Genomic DNA, 25,485 nt, shown 5'->3' on the forward strand with positions numbered 1-25,485 from the left:
CTCATCTCCCCTCCCCCCCCCCCCCCCCATTGTCACACAAAAACTGAAGCAGTGCTTGAAATTACTTGATATGGGTTAAATAAAGTATAAAATGTCAGCATCTTATATTTAGTTCTCCACTATTGGTTTTGAAATAAATGTGCTTTAAATTAAAGGTGAAATAATAAAACCTTAAGTAAATTAAAAATTAAAAGTAAATAAAGTAAAATATATATACTGTTCCTGGGCAGAGCGGTCTGCAGTCTTCCAACAAATTATAGGTTACAAAACGCACCAGTACAACAGCGTACACCACAGCGCCACCTGCACCAGTAGTGTACCCAATGAAGTATGGATCTTAAATAGCGGCTGATTGATGAGTTGTGGTGTATTTGGGGACGGAATAGGAACACATCGATGATCATTACTTCAATAACAAAGATCCTGCATCTATAATAGACTCCCGGGGGACATTAAGCGTAGAGGCAGTTTCCTGTTTCCATTTCAGTTGATTTAGAGTCAAAGGGATGTTTGATTCGGGATGAACAAGTGCCCCTCTTCCCTCTAAAAAACCTACATAAGTCTAACTTTTGAGGAAAATATAAAAACATATGTAATAATCATTCACATATTCCTATGTGATGTTCATGATCTTGGAATTGTGATGGTATTGTGAAACTGCCCTAAGGTGAACCCCATGTCAATTCTAAAGGAATTACATATATCTCGATATGAAAACAACAGCAACAGCTAACGGCCTTTAATAACATCCAGTTTCATAAAACAATTAAGGGTGATATCATGATCACATAGACACATACTAAATTAATTCAAGTATTAATAGGCCTTAACTTCAGGAAAAACTTAGGGCAAGACCATTTTACGGTAGACTCAATTTTATATTTACAGTACAATTGGGGAAACCTTATAAGGGCACAAGGCAATTAGATAAAGGGAGGGGCATCAAGGCAGGCTAATGAGCACTCACGACCAGGACCCTGTAACACAAAGCTTAATGATGAATACCAAATATGAGAGTGTTAGATATACATATTGCATTGATACAGTTGGCACTTCATAGATAGCGTAGTAACGAAATAGTTACTCATTGAACTCCGTGTTATACGAACTTGATGTAGTGTGAATCCAGAGTTTGTGCGTATTAAAGATGAACGTTGATCAAACACAGTTGTAGTCTTCGAGACTGATTACTGGATGTTCCCTATAAAGAACCCTATAAATACACAACAGTTTGGCGACGAGTTGGTTGGGGAATGTCATGATGGCAAGTGTGAGTAATTTCGGACAGTTGGGGGACGAGGACTTTGATTGTTATATCGAACGCTTTGAGCTTCATTTGGTAGCGCACGGCTACGAGGTCCCACAGGCGACTGCACCGGGCGGCGCCCAGCAGACTCCGGCGGAGAGAGCGTTGGAGAGGAAGGTGGTGGCAGTGTTTCTGAATGCGTTAGGAGCAGATGTTTATAAGAGAGCTAGGGATTTGTTAGCCCCAGCTAAGCCGGCAGATCAATCGTACCATGAGCTGAAAGCAGTATTACGCAGACATTATAAGAAGACACCGATTACTGTAGCGGAAAGACGAAAGTTTATCCGAAGGGATCAGGCACAGGGAGAGTCTACGAAAGACTATGTTGTGCAGCTGAAACATTTGAGTTTGAATTGTGAGTTTGCTGATAAGCTCGATGAACAGCTTCGTGATAGGTTTATCAGCGGAATTAAGGATGAAGGAACAGCCTTAAAGTTGATGGAAAGGTCAGCAGAGAACCCCAACTTGTCATTCCAGGATGCTGTGTCTTTTGCCCTGGATCGTGAGGTCACGCTGGGAGAAGCGAAAGCTATGAGAACGGGGTCAGATGGTGTTTCTGTGCACGCAGTAGCTGATCAGAGGAGGAGAGCAGGATCAATGTTTTCTGGTCAGGGCAATCCCGGCCAGCGCCAGGGTTATCCCGGCGCGCGTCAGGGCAATCCCGGCGCATCGGCATCGCACCTGTCTAAGAGGTCTGGAACAGGAAGACAGCAGAACCAGCACAAGGACTTTGAGTGTTTTCGTTGCGGACAGCAAGGACATTTGGCGAAAGGGTGCAGCTTCCGAGGACAGTGCAGAAAATGTGGAAAGAAGGGGCATATTGCTAGAAAATGCAGGAGCAAAGACTGTGAAAAGTATAAATTTGATGTAAAGAAAGACAGAGACAGTAATCAAAAGAGAGACGTTAAGAGAAGTAGTGTTAAGAAGGTTGGTGCAAATGAAACACAAGAAGAGTATGATAGGTATGATGATAGGCACACTGGCCATAATGAGGATTATGATCGTACTACTATGTTCAAGAATGAGGTTCACTCAGTTGGTAATTCAGAGGGTAATGCCCCACCCCCAATAATAGTAGAGGTAGAGATAGAGGGTCACAAGATCGCTATGGAGTTGGACACCGGTTCAGGTGTTAGTATAATTCCGTACAGCATGTATATGCAGTATTTTACTCATATTCCTCTAGAGTCTAGTGTAAAGGTGTTCGTGTCAATAAGTCCAGGTGAGACTGTACCTCGAGGTAAGATAGAGGTAGAAGTAAAATATGGGAGCTTCAGAGGTAGTTTGATGTTGTATGTTGTAGACACCGAGTTTGTGTTATTCGGCAGAGATTGGTTGAGTTGTATAAAGTTAGATTGGGCTGCAATAATCTCTCAGTCTGGTAGAAGTACTAGTTATAGTTCGCGAAGTACTGAGGCAGTTACGGCAGTGCATAGCTTAGATAAGATTTTGGGCAAACATGATCGCTTGTTTGAGCAGCGGCTAGGCCGTCTGACAAAAGTCAAGGCGCATATCATAGTACGCGAAGATGCACAGCCGGTCGTAACAAAACCGTTTCGAGTACCTTATGCGATGAAGGGAGCAGTGGAAAAAGAATTGACGCGCTTGCAAGAAAATGGCGTACTTACCCAGGTGGAGCACAGCCAATGGAGCACAAGCATAGTGGCCGTGCCCAAGAAAGACGGTAGCGTACGAATTTGCGGTAACTATAAGACCACAGTGAATCCAAATCTCGAACCGGTACCTCCTCCAAATATCAATGTCGAAGATATTCTAGCGAATTTGAATGGAGGGGTCCTCTTTTCGAAGTTAGACTTGGCACATGCGTACAATCAGTTGGAACTCGATGAAGAGTCAAAGAAGTATTTGATACTCTCAACCCACAAGGGTCTGTTTCAACAGAATCGACTCGTGTTTGGAATTACCAGCGCACCGAGTATTTGGCAGCAGACGATTGAACAAGTTTTGCAAGGACTCCCGGGTGTCCAAGTATACCTAGACGACATTTTAGTAACCGGTCGTACTGAGCTAGAGCACTACGAGAATCTAGACAAAGTGCTCACGCGCTTAGAAGAGAGAAATCTCACTCTAAGGCAGGAGAAATGCAGGTTTGCGCAAGAATCGATTGAGTTTTTGGGGCATATCATTGATAGGAGCGGAGTACATAAGACCCCTGACAAAATGAAGAAGCTCGAGGAGCTAGAAAGACCACAAAGTGTTTCAGAGTTGAGGTCTTATTTAGGCCTATTGAACTATTACAGGAAGTTCATACCTAATTTGGCCCACGAAATCGCGCCGCTTACAGACTTATTGAAGTCAGAACGAAAATTTGTGTGGAATATCGAAGCAGAGCGAGCATTTCTACGCTCCAAGTCATTGTTGAAATCATCGGGATTTCTTGCACATTTTGATCCGACTTTACCGATGACGGTTGCCACGGATGCCAGTCCGATAGGAATAGGGGCGGTTCTATCGCAAATTTATGCGAGTGGTGAGGAAAGGCCAGTCATGTTTGCCTCACGTGCGTTGACAAAGGCAGAACGCAATTATCCGCAAATAGAGAGAGAAGCGTTGGCGATAGTGTTCGCACTTAGAAGATTCCACATGTATATATTCGGTCGTAAGTTCACACTGGTGACTGACAATAAGCCACTCACAGCTATATTCGGACCGTACAAGAGCTTGCCTGCTCTAGCAGCCGAACGGATGCAGCGATGGGCGATGTACCTGGCAGGCTTTGATTATGATATTCGATATCGTACATCCCAAGCGAATGCCAATGCCGATTGTTTTTCACGGTTACCTGACAGAAAGGAAGAACCGGATGTTCAAGAACCGGAAAATGTAGCTATCTGTCACGTAGATGCTTTACCGATGAGTTATGAGGAATTGCGCAACGCGACGCGCAAGGACAAGACACTGTCGAGAGTAATGCGCTATTCTCTAGATGGGTGGCCTAAGCGGTTACCGGAAGCAGACAAAGATCTGCAAGGCTTCTATGGGCGCAGATTCGAGATTACCATAGAAAAAGGAATTTTGTTATGGGGAATGCGAATCGTGGTACCACTGAAAATGCGCAGTGCAGTTTTGCAAGAAGTACATGAAGGGCACTTAGGCGTAGTCAAAATGAAGGCCATTGCGCGCAGCCACGTATGGTGGCCTGGCATTGATGCGCAAATTGAAGATGCGGCGAAGCAATGTCAAACATGTCAGGTGGTTCAGAAGCAACCATCGCCAAGTCCATTGCATCCATGGATCCCAGCAACGCGGCCTATGGAGAGGATTCATGTAGATTTTGCGGGTCCCTTGGAAGGACTGATGTTCATGATTGTTGTTGATGCATATAGTAAATGGCCAGAGGTGACTATTATGCCAAATATTACTACCGAGAAAACCATTGAAGCATTGAGAAGCATATTTGCAAGATTTGGACTACCACAGATCCTAGTATCGGACAATGGTCCACAGTTTACATCCGCGGAATTCACAGAATTCATGAAGTTGAATGGAATAGTGCATAAGCGAAGCGCGCCCTATCATCCGAGTACAAATGGGCAGGCCGAGCGTTTCGTACAATCAGTGAAACAAGCACTGAGAGCATCCAAATCAGACGCAGGAAATGTTCAGTCGAGATTGGACAGATTTCTTTTGGCATACCGGAATGCCGCACATTCGGTTACGGGCGAATCTCCCGCAGCGTTGTTCTTGAATAGACCTTTGCGTAGTAGGTTGGATAACCTCCGCCCTAACGTCACAAGAAGGTTTGCGAGCCAATTACACGAGCAAACCATGCAGAGAGAAACACACAGGAAGACCAATAGATTGCGAAAATTTGAGATAGGTGACCATGTTTTGGCCCGTGATTATGTAGGAAGGATTAGATGGGTACCAGGTCAAATAGTAGACAGGGAAGGTCCTTTAGGATATAAAGTACAGGTTGAGAAAGGGGTATGGCGAAGACATGTAGATCAATTGTTGCCTAGATTAGTAAAGGAAGATGGAGAGACTGAAACTCCAGGTACAGAGTTTGACTTAGATACAGAGATAGAAAAGTTACAGAGTAGATACAATGATGTTGGTAGAGATCCAATAGGTATTGGTACCAGGGAGCCTCAAACTAGGGCAGATTTGTCTATGCTAGAACCATCTCAACGAATGGGTAGTATGGAAAATGAAACAAATGGGAATCAGGTGGATTTTCCCAAACCTGACAGCTTCAGGTTGAGAAGATCTGACAGGGTAAGAAAGCAACCCAGTAGACTTGTTGAAACTATGTGAGTTAAAGATTTATTGGTGTTATTGCATCTGGTGTTCAAAGGTGTCACAAAAGTCTGTGACCAGTTGTTTTGTTTATTTTGCATATTGATGTTAAAGGTTAACTATTACAAACAGTAGCATTAACTTATTTTCTTTGGAGATAATATGTTCAGTTTTTACCATGAACCATGGAAAAGTAGGTTCTTTGGAGATTTAACATTAACAAACTCATTAAATATGAGAGATGCATATGTTAAAAATTTATAAGTACTAGAGAAGCAAACACAAATAATTACCCAAAACGAACAGTTACTTTGGTTGAGTGATATTTTATTACACAGTTAAACTCACAAAAATGTAAATTTGACAGACTTGGTTTCATTACAGAATAATATTTATACTTGGATATGTGAAGGTATTACAGTAAAGAATGTTTATTCTACTATCGAAAACGGACATGGGTAAACCAATAGTATGATACATTGAATAATTGGTAGTAATGGTTCAATTATCATGTTTTTGTTATTTTAAGGTGAATTACAAGTGACAGAATTACATATTAATAGGTATGAAATGCATATTTCTTTATACCACAGGTATACAACTTTTATATTAGGAGGGGAGAGAAATGTTAGATATACATATTGCATTGATACAGTTGGCACTTCATAGATAGCGTAGTAACGAAATAGTTACTCATTGAACTCCGTGTTATACGAACTTGATGTAGTGTGAATCCAGAGTTTGTGCGTATTAAAGATGAACGTTGATCAAACACAGTTGTAGTCTTCGAGACTGATTACTGGATGTTCCCTATAAAGAACCCTATAAATACACAACAGAGAGAACACTTCTGATTGGTTCCTGGTCGGTATTTTGCGCCAAATGCGCGTGTAACATTGATCTTGATTAGTCAGTTAATTTAGCGATTAATCGCTAATCTCTGTGTTACGGAGCCCAGGAGGGTGGTTTATAAAGCTGTTCATAACTTACTAGTGACTTCATGAACAACTTCACCAACTACTCCCTTTCTTAGGAACTAAATCAACGCTGATTGAAATTTGGTGTGTATTATTTATCACAAGAAAGGAGAACAAGTTACAAGTTACAAGTCATTCATAAATTTGCTCAAAATTTACGTAAAGCTTTATGAAACACTCAACTGGATCTTGGTGGCTATAGATTTACATGGTAAAGATTAACCGCGATCTATATCAAATCACCTCTCTTAAAACATGAAGATAAGAAATTGACTGACGTGTAACCGCATCCTTGGGAAAAATCCAGGAATCCAAACAAAAGACAAATCTGTTTCAATAACTTTCAAAGTGATATAAACTTTTATAATTGCGATTGGCATTATAAGGACTGTAACTTTCATACTTGCAGGAAATTGGAAATTGCTTCAAGCAACAATATTTTGATCTTGATTTGTTCTGCAGACAAACAAAACTGGCCTTTCTGTTTCGATTCAAGTGGGCCAGATAATCTTCCCAATTTTGCTTTTTGAATGAAAGGGCATTTGTACTTTTGGTGTATGATTTAGAGGGTGCTATTCAAAGTAATATTTCAGTTCTCATCTTAAAATTGAATGGTAGGAAAAAAGTTATTGAGAGGTTTTTCATACAGGTGAAAAAGGGCATCATTCTATAAAAGCAATTGACCATCTGAATAAAGAGACTTTGGAATTTATGAAAGCAGATCCAGTATTAGCAAGAATATGAAGACGTCTATCCTAGTCAACAACTGACCAACTATGACTATTGGAGTGACTTATTAGAAGAATACCTTAAAATCGTTTTCAGACCGCCTCGATGTTCGTCAGTTCCAGTTCCTCCAATCGGGAAATTTTGCCTTATCTCCCCGATCCGAAAATACCAGGTATTTTTTGCCAATGTGAAAGCAAAGTACACAAATATCCATGAAAGAAAATACCCGCTAAACAGTAGGTACTTGCCAAAATTAGGAGAACTTTCACAGGGTTTTTTCCAAGGTCATGGGGATTTTGGCAGTGTGAAAGCAATTTACAAGAACTTTCTCCACCCAGCGAGCAGTTGGGCGTGAATGCTGTGACCTCGCTTTCTAACCAGACCACAGTGCGCATGCTTGTAACTTTGGGAACTAATACCCATAAGGGTGTGCTTCGGGGAGGTATAAATGCCGAAATTAATTATCGGGTAGTTTTTAGCCCGAACATGTTCTTATGATTTAACAGGTACTCTGGTGATTGAGGGGTCTAAATACACCTTAAGATTGTACAGGTGACTAATTATGGGACTAGGTAAATGAATACATGAGAGACTAAAAAACTGGCAGGTTGACTGATTGATTAACTGTTGAGTACTAAAGTAAAAGACCAGGTATAACTATCAAATGTCAGGGTGATTATCAAATTGAAAGATCGCTTACTTATTACAGCCTCATCAGTGACTGCCTGACCTGACCATCAACTCAAAATACTTATTATAATTTGCAGGTATAGTGTAAAAAATATAAGACACACTCTCCCCAAAGTACCATTTACCATCACTACCAGTCGAAATCATGAAACTAAAAACATGCCTATTAAATCAAAAGATAATTCAACCTTGATATATTGTGGACAAATTGACTACATTTAGGGAGGAAAAGGATCAACAACTGTGCAGGAGTAAAATTGACTAAATATAGAGAGGATAAAAGATCAACAACTAAGCAGGAGTATATGTTTATAGCCTTGTATTGAAAGAGAAGGAAATCTTACAAGGAAGGACATGTTCACACTGATTAGTACACCGTTCTCACTACCGTCCTAAAACTAGTTTACTGGAAACGAGTTTAACGTGCAATGGGAATGATCGAAGCGATCTTCCAAACCAGTTCAGAAAACCACCTCGCGATGTAGTTTTCAAGATCGCTTAGCCTCGTTAAACTGGTTTTAGCGTGAGGACACAACCTTTCTTCGGGAAGCGATCTTTGCACATTTCGAGCGCGCTACTCAACAGACTGTATGAGGAATGCCTACGCTGCGGTTTCAAATTTTGCGCAAAATATGTCACCCCACTGAGAGAGTTCCCATAGCGACAAGATCGCTTTAAGTGAAGTGGTTTTGAAAACAACTTTCGGGTGATCAAATGGGAACGCTTGCAAAGCGATCTTCCAAACTTGTTTCCTGAACCGGTTTCCAGTACACCAGTTTTAGAAAGTATAATGAGAACGGTATCGATGATACTATTTGGTAATAACTATGTTAAGCAGGTCATGAAGCCTACTTAAAATGAGGTTCAGAGGTGTAGATCTGAGCATCATTTTTAGGTAAGATGTCAGTTGAAAAATTGTCAATCTTTGACAGTTACAATAGTAAATGTCTAAGAATAACACTTTAGTCACTGCTGACAATATTTATGAAATGTCTCCTCCCCAAAACCTTAAGCCCAGCTCACACAATGCGATACCATTGCACTAAGATCCGACTGGAACAAGCCAATAGCATCTCAGTGCAATTGCATTGCAGGCCAGTGTACACGTTGCAACAGCACTGCAATGCGCTGCATCTCCACGGCTGGCACCTCCAGCGGATCACAACCGCAGAGAGTTGAAGGTTGGCGCACACTCTGCGATTTTGTTGCAAGTGGATCTTAGTGCAATTGCGTCGCATAGTGTGCACTGGGCTTAATACTGCGTTAACTAATTCACAATTAAACAGTCCAGATTTATCAGAAATGTGTGGACCTGTGGATCCATTTATTTCAGAAATACTCTACACTATGGTAAGCAACAGCCAAGATCATTGTCATGGTAACCGCTAGTGATAAAGCACTGAAAATGTGACGCTCAACTGGTCTTAATTCATACTTAACCTAAAATTTTGTGGGCAAACTTTTATCCACTCCCATTTCTCAAGCTATGTTACATAATATTCACGCAGCCATACATAATATTCACACAGCCATACATTTCCCCTTTGTGTAGCTGTTCGTTCAATGCACGATGCAATGTTCAACCATTGCACAAAGAATCCCATAGAACTTTAGTTCTCTTACAGATACAAATGATGATAATCTTATGGGGCTTCATTTTTTCAGCATAGCACAACAGCATGTTGCACCTTGAATAACATTACTACCACTATTAATTCAAATTCATTCCCTTTCTAATATGAAATCACGAATTTGTAAAGAATCATGGACACCATTCTCATTACGCTTCCTAAAACTAGTTTACTGGAAACCAGTTCACAGAACCAGTTTGGAAGATCGCTTTGCTAGCGTTCCCATTTGATCACACGAAAGTGGTTTTCAAAATCACTTCATGTAAAACGATCTTGTTGCTATGGAAATGCTCTCAGTGGGGTGACACGTTTCGGGCAAAATTTGAACTGCAGTGTAGGCATTCTACACCTGTCGTGAGGAGTCGCACGCTCAAAATGTGCAAAGATTGCTTCCCGAAGAACAGTTGTGTCCTCACTTACGCTAAAATCATTTTAACCAGGCAAAGCGATCTTGAAAACTACATCGTGAGGTGGTTTTCTGAACCGGTTTGGAAGATCGCTTCGACCGTTCAAATTACACGTTAAACTAGTTTCCAGTAAACTAGTTTTTAGGAAGGTAGTGAGAACGGTGTCATGTATGCGTCTGAAATTGTTTTTTTTTAATGAACTAAAATACTGAGTGAGGTTGCGTAATATCCTCAAAGTAAATTTTAAATTTGAACAAAAAATCAACAGATGAAACAATACTCTTTTGTAAGATTGGACATTGAGATGACATTCTATATGTGTATTACACCAAAGATTTAGACTGCCTTTAATCGCTGATCATTCGCCCTTACAGCTCAAGATCTTGATTAAGCAACAACAAAAAAAGATATGGTTAAAGGAGAATGAAACCCTTGAAACCAGCTGAATCCATATCAAAGAGAAAAATCAAAGAAACATATTGTTGAAAGTTTGAGGAAGATTGAATGAATAATAAGAAAGTTATGAGCATTTGAATATTGAGATCACTAATGCCATGTAGTTCCTCCCATTGGCTATGCGACCAAGATCTGTGATGTCACACATGTAAAACTCCCTCATTACTTTAGTACTTATTTCACTTATATTCCCACTTTTATAGGGTCTATCACAAGGTGAGGTGTTCTCTTTATGAGAGGACAAGTACAGAGGTTTCACAACATTATATCATTGATGAATCGTTTGTCATATGATTAGAATGAGCAAAAAGAGATGTTTTGGGGTATATTTTCAGTGTCCAAAAGGGGAGAGTTGTTCATCTGTGACATCATAGATCTTGGTCGCATTGCCAATGAGAGGATCTCCATAGCATTAGTGATCTCGACATTCAAATGCTCATAACTCTTCTATTGCTAGTCCTATTTTACTCAAACTTTTGTTGATCTTATTCTTTGATTTTTCTTCTTTCACAAAAGCTAACTTGCTCCAAGAGTTTCATTCTCCTTTAAAGCAACTGTACAAAAGAAAAACATAGACTCTGATCATGCTGTATGTAATTTTGTAGCAGAATAGAATAAATTAATAGAATAAATATACCATCCATTCATTCAATTTCAGGGGTAGGCTAATGGAGACTGACCACTATTTGCATATTATATTTTTCCATGGGCAGCTGTGCACATAGTACAGATTACACCATTGAATAATCAATTAAGCAACATAATTTTTTTAATTGGAAGTGGAACTATCTCAATATTGAACTAAAATAATCAATAACCCACAATGAATTTATCTAAAAACCATTACAAATGTAAACATTGTTGTCTATATGTAGCCCATCCCTTCCCATCTCAGTCCTGGACCAGATTCCACAAACTTATATCCATATCAACTATCTCATCAACATGGAGACCAAAGGGCCGTCTGCACCAGCCCGAGTTTTCAAATTAGCGCGCTTTTTCTGATCTGGCAAATTATCCTGATCTGATGGAGCGCAATTATCGCGCTAGTTCGTGGCATTAATCTCGAGATTGCAATCCAAAGTAAATTTGGGATTATTTTACGAATTATCCCGCTAATTCGCAGGTGCAGACGCACTCGGGATTATTTATTCACAGCGTCAGACCACAATGCATCGATGCCTCGCTCAAGCAGGTATCGCTCTTCTTGCGATGGTGGAGACTGGGTTTCTTGAATCTCGAGATTAATCGCGAAGAGGGCCGATCGGGCTAAAATCTCGAGATTGAGCAAACTCGGGCTGGTGCAGCACCGCCTCAAGTTTTCTTTCAACCAGTAAGATATTAACTTCAGAGTAGTTAATGACCAATGATTAAATATTTTACATCAATATATCAATTCTGTAAAACAGTATCTGGCTGAAAAAAAACCCTCTCACAGAACATAAACCTCTTATCACTTCTCATATTTACCAATATTACGTTTAATAGAAAATGAAAAGTGCAAGACTAATGCCAAAGAAAAAGAAAATGAATGAAAACCCATAATGATATAAATGGAAAAAATACAAACAAATCACAGTGCAAAGTCTATCTCTTTTATTAGACTGCATAGTGTAAGCATTGACTTTGTGGACTGTACGCCCAATTAACCTCCGGGAAAGGATCAGACAGTGCGGGACAATGAAACCCACTTTAGTCGAGAGAGTGTTGGTTCTGACTAAATCAGTTCCTCTCCTTGATGTGCCATCTTCCTCGCTAACGAATCAAATAACAATAAACCTTTGGAACAAGTGTTTTAATTTGGGTCAAGACGATTTGCCTTTTGTACTGTGTGCTCGAGTGCTTCCGTGATCTTTTACACGGTGAAATATGTGCAAATGGGTTTGAAATATATAAATGGAAGTTGCGTGCGATCATATCGCTCTAATCAACAATTAAATAACAAGTACAAACAGTAAAGATAGAGCAGAGTAAATACATGCACTAAAAATTGGCATCAAGATCATCATTACAATAAAGGATCATTATTCATTATCATTATCAATTATTATTATAACATGTATAATTATTACAAGTAGTAGTAGTAGTAGTAGTAGTATATTCATTATTACTACTATTATCATTTATTACTATTTTTATTATCATTATTATCATCATCATTATCATCATTGTTATTATTAGTATCATCATTATTATTTCATTATTATTATCATCATCATTATAATTATTATTATCATAATTATCATTATTATCATTATTATCATTATCATTATTATTATTATTATCATCATCATCATCATTATTATTTATCATTATTATCTATAGCACCTGCAGTGTTTTCAGGTGTCAAGTTTAATTGACAATGAGGTAATGATATGATAGGTTCTCGTACAAACATTGGTATTGTTTTATAATTGATTTTAACCCCCCCCCCAAAAAAAAAAAAAAGACCTATCATCACCACATACCATTCAAGGTTCATAATAACAAAAGCACCTTTAATTTGTTTATTTTGTGATAATGTGACATTTACAGAACCCTTTTGAATTTGTTTAACCTACATAAGCACACATACATTGGATCCTATTCCAAACTTGTAGAATTGGCACTACTATACGGATAGTAACAGGTGCATGGGTTCCAATAAGGGCTTGGATACCAATAATAAACAGGACACACCCTTTTCTATCTCTTTTGATCACCAAGGAGAAGCAACTCTTTCAAGGAGTGGTGTATATAATATGAGAAAGATCCATGAAGAAAAGGCGATTCTGAGACCTGTCCTTGGCTATAATTCATGTTTTTCTTCTCATCTACCTCTTTTCAAAACTTGTCTTTCATCGGGCCGCTCCATGTTTTTCCTCTTCTTTACATAATTCCACCCTCTTCCAACCACGACAACCCGCATAACATAACATAACAAGACGTAAAGAACTCTATGCGGTGTTCCGGCATCAGTCATTCCTTTCTACATCATTCCCCTCTGCTATTTCTCTTGGTCTCGCATTTCATTGAAGGGCTCCTATACAGAGTCAATGTCAGCTATGCGTCCTCAGCACAAAAACCCAATTGGGACGTCGAACCCGCGAGGTGTAAACACCGCACCGAAATATCCCGAGGGCACACGGTCCGAACGAACAATAGCCCCCTTACTGGCTTCGCACGCAACCCCTATTATTCTTTCTCACTCATGCAAGTGCAATGTGATTGACTTTGTACCATCAATGTACCTGGCAAGTACACTTCGTTCCCTTTTTTTTTCTTGAAAAAAAGTTCCTTCCACTCATATTTCATCTCTTTCTCTTTCTGTTTGTATATGTTTCTCTCTTGCCATCTCTCCTCTATATCTTTCTCTAAAGGTCTTATATGTTTCTCTTCTCACTATATTGACGTCATACTTACTCTGTCGCTCTGTCTTTCAACATTTTCCATTTTCACCCCCCCCCCTCCCTATCTTTATCGTTTCCCCCTCTCTCCTCCCTCTTTCTCCTCCCTCGATTCCCATGCTCCCCCTCAACCCCCTTCTCTCCCCTCCCTCCTCCACCCCTTCTCCCTCCCTTCCTCCCATTCTCTCTCCCTCCCACCTTCCCCCTCCCACCAACTTCCCTCTCCTTCGTCCACTCCCTCTTTCTCCTTCTCCCTTGATTCCCATGCTCCCCCTCAACCCCCTTTTTCTCCCCTCCCTTCCTCCCATTCTGTCTCTCTCCTTCCCTCTCCCCAATGTCACATTCAGACCCCTTGTCTGATACGGGGAATGAGTTAGCTTTGAAAAAGAAAGAAAGAAATAAATGAACACAAGCTAAGAATAATTGAGCTAAAGCTAAGCACATTATGGGATAATATAGGTCTTTCTGTTCTTGTGTACTGACTGGCGAGTTCTTGCACGCTATCTCTGTGTACAGGCCAGGGTCGATACCAGCTTTGGCGACTCAGGTGCAAGATATTTTGTAACTTTTGGCTGTTCAGCCAGGGAAAAAAAAAAGATTATACGTGTTCAAACACAATTTGAGGTTAGGCTTTTCTATGCCATTGTTAAGTACACACGATTAAAACTGTAATGGTGCTTCACCTTTTTTGTCACAATACTTTAGGAAGTCAGGTCACGGACGAATCTAAAAAGATGTAGTTTATAATTGTCTGGAGTATGATTCACAATTAAATGTAATATACTATTATAATATGATATTTTCAATCAGGCTAGATCTCTACGATGAAGAATCCCTGCTTCTTCTTTTTTTATTTGTTTGCATCTTTGAAAACACCAAAGACCATTACACACTTCCTTTAGGCCAGTGAAATCAGGGAAGGGAGCTGGTTACAGTACACACAACAAAATTGTTAGAATTTCAATAAGAACGTACAGGTACTTGTTTTCCCATACAAACAAAACAAGAACAGTATTTTCTGAAATATGCTAGTGTTTTTTAATATAATTTTAAAAAGAATAGTGCTTGGGACCAGGTCATTGTCATTTCAGGAATATACTGTCTTCCAACTCTGTTAAGTGCAAAAACTGGAAATCAAGAACAGAAATGAGTATTATGTGAACATTTCACATTTGATTTCTACCCACTCGTTAAATATTCATCAGAATGAGGTTTAAATTTTAAACACACTGTTCAGATGAATTAATCACCTGGATATATATGCACAATCTCCATTCCTCTGGGAGTATTCAACCAATGAGCAGTCAGGTTACTGATATTCATACGCCAACAACATCCACATTCACATACTACCAGGTACCCAGTTAAAACCTTGGGTTGTTTGTTTCACAAAGATTTACAATAATACTTAAATGCTGATGCACACATACATGTACGCAACATGCAGAATTGACGTGGTATTGAGGCAGTACTGAGGCAGTATATTGACGCAGTACTGATGCAGTACTGGGGCAGTATTGAGGCAGTAGCGCAAGTGCTCTTTGGCATGATTTGACCAATGTGGTGATGCCATTACACCACACACAACTGGGAATTCAAGTGAGACTCTATAAAGTCACACTTAAATTTGTGTGAAGCACCCCCCAGGATGAAGAGCGGCAAAGTGCAGTCTTGCCAAATGATAGTTTAAAAAATGGTCACGTGTTGGTGCAAGAAATTTGAAAAATACAACCCTCTGGTTTACATACAAGTAGAAAATAAGTCACTCACATGCATACAGTCTCGAGTCAAAGAACAAAGTTTGTCTACAGACTCATGTTTTGACCAAAAACATAAACATGTAAGCCCCAAATATTCAGACATGTTTTGCCAGTACCATTTCCTGCTTCTTCTTCATATCCTTCCGTTGCGTTTCAAATTTGATTGGCTCTGCTCGAAAAATTGAGTTAGCTTCGTAATCCTTGGTAATGGGAGGTTTTGGCTGTGAATACATCTAGTCTGGACCACAGTCAAGGGGAGTGAATATGCAGCATCAGGATGTTGTATGAAAATGATATAATACACAAATGGTTATTCTGGAATGGAAGATTATAGATAAGCTTCAATTGAAGGTACACACTATTGAGGAGCGACTAACAATTCAGCATAAAAGAGCAGGATTTTGGTGATTTTGTTCCACTTATTGGTTGGTTGTGCAACTTGTGCTTTGGGGTGCATTCATTCAAATTCTTACACTCAAATCAGCATCAAAGATCACTAAATCAAAAATGCAAACACAATCAAATCATATTGAGAGAGAGCATTCAATTACATCATTTTCTCTTATTTTGTTTTAAAGCTAAATGAACGTAGTTGCAGTAAAACACTGATTTCGTGAGAAAGTCTGTAAAACCAAGGTAAAGTATTGATATATCATCGTGGATCTATATCTGGTACAGTTACATAAACTGAACTTTGTGAAATCATAATATCTAGCTAAAAAACGATCACACTGAAGATCGCCAACACAGATAGGCACACGTGGGACAGCGTAATATTATTGCTGGAATAAAGACCCGACGGAAGTGACCGAATCCGCGCTTATTTTGCTAATTTCTCAGCAATTACACAATTTCTTCCAGAATCCTTTGGCACATATTTTTTATTCTTACAAACAGAAACTTTGGTGATCATTATATTAAATTCTGTAAAAAGTCATTTTGAGATCGTTCCCACAACTGGAATTTATCTTTAATTCACTCACTCACTATAGGCCTATACACATGCATGGCAGATCATTGATCCAGCCTGACCCAGCAAGCAAAGGTCAACCTCGGAGAGTACGCAATACATGTCTGCGAGGTTTTTTTTAATTGGTCTAATGCCAATTTGTCCAATTACCAACTCGTCTACTATCATTTGGTCTACCATCAGTTCATCCACTATCCACATGGTCTAATTGCTAGTTTGTCCTCTCACCATTTGTCTAATAACCAGTTGTTCCAATAGCAATTTAGTCCATATACCTTTAGGTCTAATTGGAAGAAATGAAGTATTAATGGGGCGAAATGAATGAAAATAAAATGGATATTCGACCAACTTAATACAAGACGAACTGGTCATAAATGAACTGGTGGTTAGACAAAGTGATTATTGGACTAGATGGTAGATCGACGAAATGTTGATGGGCAGAATTCCATAAGACTAAATTAAGGTAGACCAAGTTAATGAGTGTACGGGTTTGCGATAGACTAACTGGCAATTCACCAAAGAGAAAGTACGATCTCAACCAAGAAGTACATTTCATGATGGCTATTTTCTTTTCTTTTTGCTTAAAATGTGCTCACGTTGGTATTATAAATGCATGCAGCATCTTCATTTATTTGATGCAAGATAAAAGGGCAATGCAGATAAAATGCCTTGCTCTGGGTCAGGACAGGAATTTGAATCCTGGGGCCCGTAACACAAAACTTAGCAATGATCGTAGAACATTTTTCTACGATTGATTCCAATGACGACACTGTACAATCAACCGTCAAAATCAAGCGTATGATCAATCGCTAACCTTTGTGTTACGGAACCCTGGACTTCCTTGGTCAGCAAGGTGCCTTAGACCACTTGATGCCCCCCTCTCTCTTTATACAACACTGGTATGGACATACAGTCAGGTGCAGACATATTTTGAATTCGAACTGTTTTGACTACCGAAAGGAATCTCAGAAAGTTGTTTTTATATGAAGGCTACAAAGCAATTAGCTATATATTCTCTATGTTTGGTCAGTAGGGTATACTTTTGAACCCTAGAAAGGTGGACTTGATACTGTTTATCAGGAGGATTTTTCTTTAATAGGCCTGTTTGGTAAGATAATTGCTATTTCTTAAAACTGTGAACACAAACTGCTCTTACAGCATGAAGTCGGCGACAAGTAGGCCCATACACTTACGAGTGCTGCCAAAAATCGACACGAACAAACAATTCGAACAACTTGTTTTCAAGCAAATTCAGCACTTATGAGCATTCAAATGGCCTAATAACCACTTCTGAGCATGCATATATCGTGACAAGGTTTAGATGTAGGAGATTAAGCGAGTCTTAGGACGGCTAATGTCAGGCTGGAATGGAAAGATAACAATAATCGGGGTCCATAGAGTCAAATGCTTTCTAGGGGATATCAAATGCATATAACAGACTATTCACTATAGACACCAGTTCCCGTGGCAACCACAGTAGGTGAGAAGTAATAAAAAACCTACAATCTACCTGTTTTACATGTTTTTGTTTTATACCCCATTCTTGATCGTTATCCCCTCTGCTTTCAGGGTCAAGGGCGTGTCCTTCGAGAAGGAATAAAGTCAAGCATTAATGTTTCCTTGTTTTTCCATCAAATTCTGGCAAAGCCTGCCGAAAATGAGATCCGCAGCCCTTGTGAATGCACTCCTCTAGTCTCCTCAAATCCAAACCTTTCATAAAACATTTTCAAACAGAAGAGCCCAGCACACTCCAATATTTTTTATCCAAACATTTCTGTAACTTCGATCCAATAAACCTTCACATTATAACAATTGTATGCTTTAAAAAAGAGTTACAATGACATTAAAAGGAAAATTCAGGGGCACTCGGACACCGTCCTGTCATTTTGAGAGAACATGGGTCTGTAGCTCAAAGACTAAATATGATCTAGCCCTGAGATTTGCACTAGACCTTGTGTGGTCTTGTTGATTTCTCTGATACTCTCCAAAGACTCCAATTTCATTCTCTTATTTTTTATAGAAATGTCGCCCCCTCCCAATCCAACCCCCCCCCCCCTATATTTCCCAAACGTCTTCAGTCAGACAGTATATAGTCTGTAAAGTACAGACTCCCATTCATCAGTGTTTTAAACCTCACAAGTCCAAAGACCTCTTTCTACACCAAGCTTGGGTCTGCAGCAGACTATATTTTACATTATGTTAGAGTCTCTGCAATGTAGTCTCAGACACTGTTCTCATTATGCTGGAAACCGGTTCAGGAAACCAGTTTGGAAGATCGCTTTGCTAGCGTTCCCATTTGATCATAAAAAAGTGGTTTTCAAAATAACTTCACGTAAAGCGAACTTGTTGCTATGGAAACGCTCTATGGAAAGGCACGAAATTCGAAACCGCATCGTAGGCATTCTACACCTGTCGTGCGGAGTAGCGCGCTCAAAATGTTCAAAGATCGCTTCCCGAAGAACGGTTGTATCCTCACTTACGCTAAAACCAGTTTCACAAGGCAAAGCGATTTTGAAAACTACATCGCGAGGTGGTTTTCTGAACCGGTTTGGAAGATCGCTTCCGAGATCGTTTCGACCGTTCTCATTACACGTTAAAACTAGTTTCCACTAAACTAGTTTTAGGACGGTAGTGAGAACGGTGTCTCACAGTGCAGACACTGTTCTGTTTTGCAGCATTGTGATTGCATGCAATGACATAAAACGGTTTGAGACAGCAACTACAATGCTGACAATTACACAGCGATTTGATGAAACATACATGCTGAAACATTCAGTCTGTGAAATCCGTTTGAGGTTTCTTTTCCAAGTAATCCACTACTTTATTTCTGAAAGAGAGTTCATGTCAGAATGCAACCTTTCAATTCCTAAAAACTCTAGCTTGCTTTCCAGAGTCTACAAGATTTCAAAGTCGTCCAAAAACTCCTTCTACCATGAAACAACTCGATGGACTCGGCTAGGGTTGCCACGAGTTACAATATTGGGGTTTTATATTTTTTGTACTGCTTGTCGTCATTGTCGAATATTTCACATTGTAAACAATATCATCTCCTTTTGTTTGCTACTTCACATGAAAACAAAACAGATATTCAATGTATTAAGGATACAAACATGTGCCTATTCTGATTAAAATGAGAGTGTTGTCCAATCATAGCACAAATAGAATATAGGCCTATATAGGTCCTGCTCTGTCATCACAACAGTGAACCTCAAAGGTTCCATCATCGTTCAGAGCCCTTTTTAAGTCCAACCCGAACAGTGCTTCAAAATTTGCAATTAACGGTCAGTCTAAGTGTTAAGTGGGTCAGAAATTTGCTAATTGATGGGTTTGCCCATTAAACCCTTCGAACACTTTCTTTTTTATTCTTAGGTGTAAATGAGGGGGTGGGTGTAATCAAATGTAAGAATAAATAAAGTACTTGTACATGTAGACCTACATGTATGTGGTGAAACTCCTGAACATTGTTTAATTCTTGCTCAACGAACCCTAAAAAAATGCCGCAATATCCGCAACCGTACATATCAATCTTTGCGAGCCCATTCTACGAAAAGCATCGGCAATCGTACATATCAATCTTTGCGAGCCCATTCCACGAAAAGCATCCGTCTTCACCATCGTAATCGTTGGTGGAATTTGACCTCCCACTCGCCAAAGTCTGGCAAAGCCGGCTCATTTTGAGACCATTCACACCAGTCTAACAACTTAAATTTATTGATACAAAACTTACATTTTTCAAAAGATATACACAAAGGGAGAACGAAAAGACTTTGGTAATAACTTGACATTGTTGTAACTACCAGGGAAACCTTGATTTTAGTAGATCGTTGCCATAATGGTAAAGTTACAACAGTTGTAACTCTTAAAACAAGCCCAAGAAGTGGTACACCATTAGAATAAGGTTCCTGTTCATAAATACTTGCTATAACTATCAGCCAATCATATTGAAGGATTCCAGTAGCTTTTAACTGTTATTACTGTAAATATGTTGTTATAACAAGTTTTATGAAACGGACCCCAGATCGACTCATCATTATAACTCTGTCTGAATCAGTGCATACCTTCAGAAAGGTTATAATCTCTACATTACGCTATATAAATTTCAATTATTTATTTCATTATTATACAGAGTGAAGCAAGCATTACATGTAATTAAAATCTGAACATGGCAGGTCTATGGTTTGAAATCATTATACATGACTTTTAATTGTGTGAACTGGGCCAAGATCTGTAGTTCAAAAAGAAGAAACCTGTCAATCGTCGCTGCGAGTCAGACATATTACGCAAACCTCAGACAAATAAACATTTCTGATGACTGTTTGGTTCAGCAGATGACTGATTTCTTTTTGGAGGAACACATCTTTTCTTTCCTGATCCTGTAGGAGATACTTTAAAGAGATACTCGGAAAAGTGAAAAAATAATTTGGGAGATCGCCCAACCTTTTCAAGAAAATAATGGATAATTTTCCAGACAGTCCATTCCAAATTGGATTGTGCTTGAAACACCTCATAAAACAATGTTGAAAATTGAAGGCAGAGAATTCATGGAATATTTGTGTGTGGTCCTGGATAGTTTATAAGTATAGTATTAGTACAAAAAACTTAAGGTGAAAATGTATCAGTGAATTTTATGTAATTTAATTTCATCTTCACACTTCCCACTAGATATCACTGTTTAAAACTACATGTATCTGAAATTCCACTATTGATGCTTTGAAAAATTGATGTTTAAATCGTAATCTCTATCTTTATTTTCTATTTCTATCTTTAAATGAAATACTGAGATCTTCTGACATTTAAAATAAATGCAGCAAAATCAAAAGAAGAGACAGAGATTACCCTCAGATTGTTGGGGCAGCAGTTTCATCAGTTTTGTGTCTTATTTTTAATGCAAGCGTACTAGAAGAGCCATCCTTTGCAGAGGATCTTTTTTTCCCAATATATTCTTCCTAAATACATAAAATATGATAAATAAACATAGGATTTATAATTTTATTTATACAAAAATTGCACACCTTGGACAAGAAAAATATAACAGAGAGAAAGTATGAATGATACAAATACACATGAGGAATACAAGTGGAACACCTCTGGCAGTCTCGCCTGCAGTACGCGATTCAATATAGCAGCAGTGCTGACTTTGAAAACTACTATAAAATAATTATTTACAAAAATATTGTTTATATGATGAGTCCATTTACCAAAAAAATTGACCTCTGACGTTGATCATGTGAGACTTTTCCAAGACAATCAGTGATACTTGATTGATTACCCTTTACATGTATGTCCACGTTTCATGAATGAGATCTATAAACTTTCAAATTTATGAAGGCATTTCAACAAATTTATATCCCCAACATGATCAAAGTTCATTGACCCTACAGTCATACAAATCTTGGCACATGAAAAAAAAAGAAGCAAAACTAGACCCAATGTGTAGACAAACTGATTTTCTTTTCATATCAATCATCATTTTATGCTAAACTTATTTTACTTTATACACTTGAAGCCATATTTCATTTCCTGCTTTTCCTTCATGTAATTTTTTTAATGAAGCCATATATCAGCACACAGTGTGTAGGGCGCCCCCACCCCCCTCCTTTAACCAAAGAAACCATTCTTGTGATTTGCAATTCCTTGTCTAATCATAGAACATAATGTAAATCTCTTTTACTGATAATAAAAATCAGCGACACATCGGAGAGAAAATACCAGCATTCATGTTGTGACACTGGAATAAATCACCAGATTACTCCAGCCATGTTTTCTCGTGGAAATCCGACAAAAGGATGTGGACTTATTAAACTTCCCGGTTCCATTCCTAAAATACCAAACAAAGTCTTCATTCATTTGGTATCTTCCTTTGATTTAACTGCAATCGGAAGGATAGAAGACCATTTCCTCTCTAAAAAAAAAAAGATCCCTACTTTATAATAATGTCTGTTTTAAACAGAAGCAGAAAGGCATATAAGCCAATACATAAAGCCTTTCATCTTCTGAATTGAGAGTGTTATTGTATTCACCACCCATGGTTATCTATATGCATAGGAAAATAATAAAAATAAAGTGCATGAATGTATAACTTTGATAAAAACTGAAAGTTGGTATTGAATTTCATGGTTTCTTATGAAGAAAAAACAGTGTCCTTGGGAATTGTTTGCACATTAAAATTATCAACCTTGCTCTAATAAAAACTTATCGTATAATAAAAACTAAATCATATGAAAGGAGAAAGTAGAGCCTATGTTTTTCCAACAGTTGAAAATAGCGATTAGTCATGCATGACTGTTTATAAACCATTCAAATGTGTTTTCTTTTTTAACTTTTCTGTGAATATTAATGTATAAATCACAAGCTTCAATGATCATGCATTTTACTTTTATATATATGAAAATCAGGTCAAAACTGTAGACACAGTATCTCTCTACTCCTGCAGAATCAACCTTCTATATTTTGCAACCAAAGAATAGTTTAATGAATACAAATAAAAACATTAAGAGTTGAAGACAAGTTAGAACTACGAAAGTCTATGATAAAACCCATGGTAACCAAGAAAGTTTCAAGTAGAATGTTCCTGCTTGTCTCGCATAATGTCTCGCATAATGTCTCCCTTCCTCAATAAGAAATGCATCCTCTGTCAACTTATTTAAAACTAAACTGAAATCCCACCTCTTTCAAGAGAGTTTTTAATAAATAAGTCACTTTTTTGTTATGTATTTTGTAGAAATAATTCATCTTTACTTATTTTTCTTCGATTAATTTAGCAAACTTAAATTTACTTCTAATATTTTTGCGCATCCTGTTAACAATTGTTTTTCTGCTTATCTGTTATGTATTGTAATGCGCAGTTGAGTATATCCAAATAAAAATTGTGCAATATAAATTTACAATTATTATTATTATTATAATGGAATTTTTTTTTAATGATTTTCAATTCTTACCTGTGTTGAGAAATCCAATGTAATGGACCAATGATGACCATGCCAGGATGTAAAGAGAAGAGAAAAAAAAAGGATAATCATTAGGTTTGTGCATTTTCATGCTGATAAGCATGTACAGTAGTATACTGGTAGTAAATAGCTGTAGCAGTAGTAGTATGCAATAGTTGCTGTCGTTTTACTTGAAGATGGCCACCATGAAAAGCTTATGGGAGCACAAATTCAAGACTGAAGTAGATGTAGGCCACAGTCATGACTGTAGGCTTAGAGTACATGTAGGAATAATAGTAGAAGATATTCATCAGACGTCATGGTGGTGGTGGTGTTGTAGGTAGTGATGTTGGTGGTGGTGGTGGCAGCGGTGGTGGTGGTGGTGGTGGTGGTGGTGGTGTTGTTGTTGGTGGTGGTGTTGTTGTTGGTGGTGATGTTGGTGTTTGCGGTGGTGGTGGTAATGAAGTAGTAGTAATAGTAGTAATAGTAGTAGAAGAAGTATTAGTAGTGGTGGTGGCAGCAGTGGTAGTGCTGGTGGGGATGGTGGTGGTGGTGGCAGTGGTAGTGCTGGTGGGGATGGTGGTGGTGGTGGTGGCAGTGGTAGTGCTGGTGGGGATGGTGGTGGTGGTGGTGGCAGTGGTAGTGCTGGTGGGGATGGTGATGGTGGCAGTGGTAGTGCTGGTGGGGATGGTGGTGGCAGTGGTAGTGCTGGTGGGGATGGTGGTGGTGGTGGTGGCAGTGGTAGTGCTGGTGGGGATGGTGGTAGTGCTGGTGGGGATGGTGGTGGTGGCAGTGGTAGTGCTGGTGGGGATGGTGGTGGTGGCAGTGGTAGTGCTGGTGGGGATGGTGGTGGTGGTGGTGGCAGTGGTAGTGCTGGTGGGGATGGTGGTGGTGGTGGTGGCAGTGGTAGTGCTGGTGGGGATGGTGGTAGTGCTGGTGGGGATGGTGGTGGTGGTGGTGGCAGTGGTAGTGCTGGTGGGGATGGTGGTGGTGGCAGTGGTAGTGCTGATGGGGATGGTGGCAGTGGTAGTGCTGTTGGGGATGGTGGTTGTTGTGGTAGTAGTGGTCGTGGTTGTGGTGGTAGTGGTGGTGGTGAAGGTGACAGCAATAGTAGCGACAGTCTTGGTGGAAGTAGTAGCGGTGGTATTATTGGTCGAGGTGGTTGTAGTAGTAACTGTACATAATAAAAGTAGTAGCAGTGGGAGTAGGAGGATGTGGTACGTGTAGGTTAAGTTATAGTGATACATTAAGTATGAAAACAAAACATTTAAATACATCATCATGTATGCATTTTCTATAATGACAGCAGACCAGATTCATCAGTCACACACTATCCAACGCAATGTGAGCTTTTTATGACCAAGTTTTCACACAAAATCAGGGAAATGCAGTGTCTGCAGTTCAAGACTAGCATGTGTCCTATATAGCCCTGGCCATGAGGAAAGAAACCTGATCCCAAGTTTCATTACTGTAAAGGCATCAAAACCACACAGTCTTCCTGTGCAGAAACCTATAAACCCAAGCCTTCAGTCTCTGACAATTGGGGGAAATTTTTATTCATTTCCTCCATGGGAAGTAATATCTTGCTGTCCACACTGCAACTCAACCTCAAAACACCATACCAAAAAGACATGTATTGGTAGAGCTTCACAGAGACTTCGTAAAATCTGATACAAATAGTGAATGAACTTCCATGAAGTATAATGAGAGTATAGGCTATTACTTCCAATTTCATTAAAGCTGGTTATTTATCAATAGCGAATGCAAGATGTTTAACTCTATATTTGCAGTGAACAATGATTGCTTTAAATTAGGTCTTAAAAACATGGTTGAGTGCATTGAAGAATTCGAAAAAAAGTTCTAAAAGGGAAATAGGGAAACCCAAGTGCGCTGAAAATCGCAAACATAGATATGCACACGTGGTCACGTGTGTTGATTCTTGATATTGCTATGGAAAAATACCTGTCATCCAAAGAAAATACAATTC

At 39.0% G+C, this 25,485-nt stretch overlaps 1 protein-coding gene across 1 annotated transcript; it reads left to right on the top strand.

Annotated features, from left to right (window-relative positions):
* The first annotated feature begins 1,261 nt into the window (after positions 1-1,261).
* LOC135153995 (uncharacterized protein K02A2.6-like) lies at positions 1,262-24,682 on the top strand. Its single transcript, XM_064099007.1, has 2 exons — positions 1,262-5,580; positions 23,965-24,682. Exons 1-2 carry the CDS (start codon positions 1,262-1,264, stop codon positions 24,680-24,682), a joined length of 5,037 nt encoding a protein of 1,678 aa, XP_063955077.1.
* The last annotated feature ends 803 nt before the right edge of the window (positions 24,683-25,485 follow it).

Source organism: Lytechinus pictus, chromosome 4 (assembly GCF_037042905.1).
Source record: "Lytechinus pictus isolate F3 Inbred chromosome 4, Lp3.0, whole genome shotgun sequence".
NCBI lineage: Eukaryota > Metazoa > Echinodermata > Echinoidea > Temnopleuroida > Toxopneustidae > Lytechinus > Lytechinus pictus.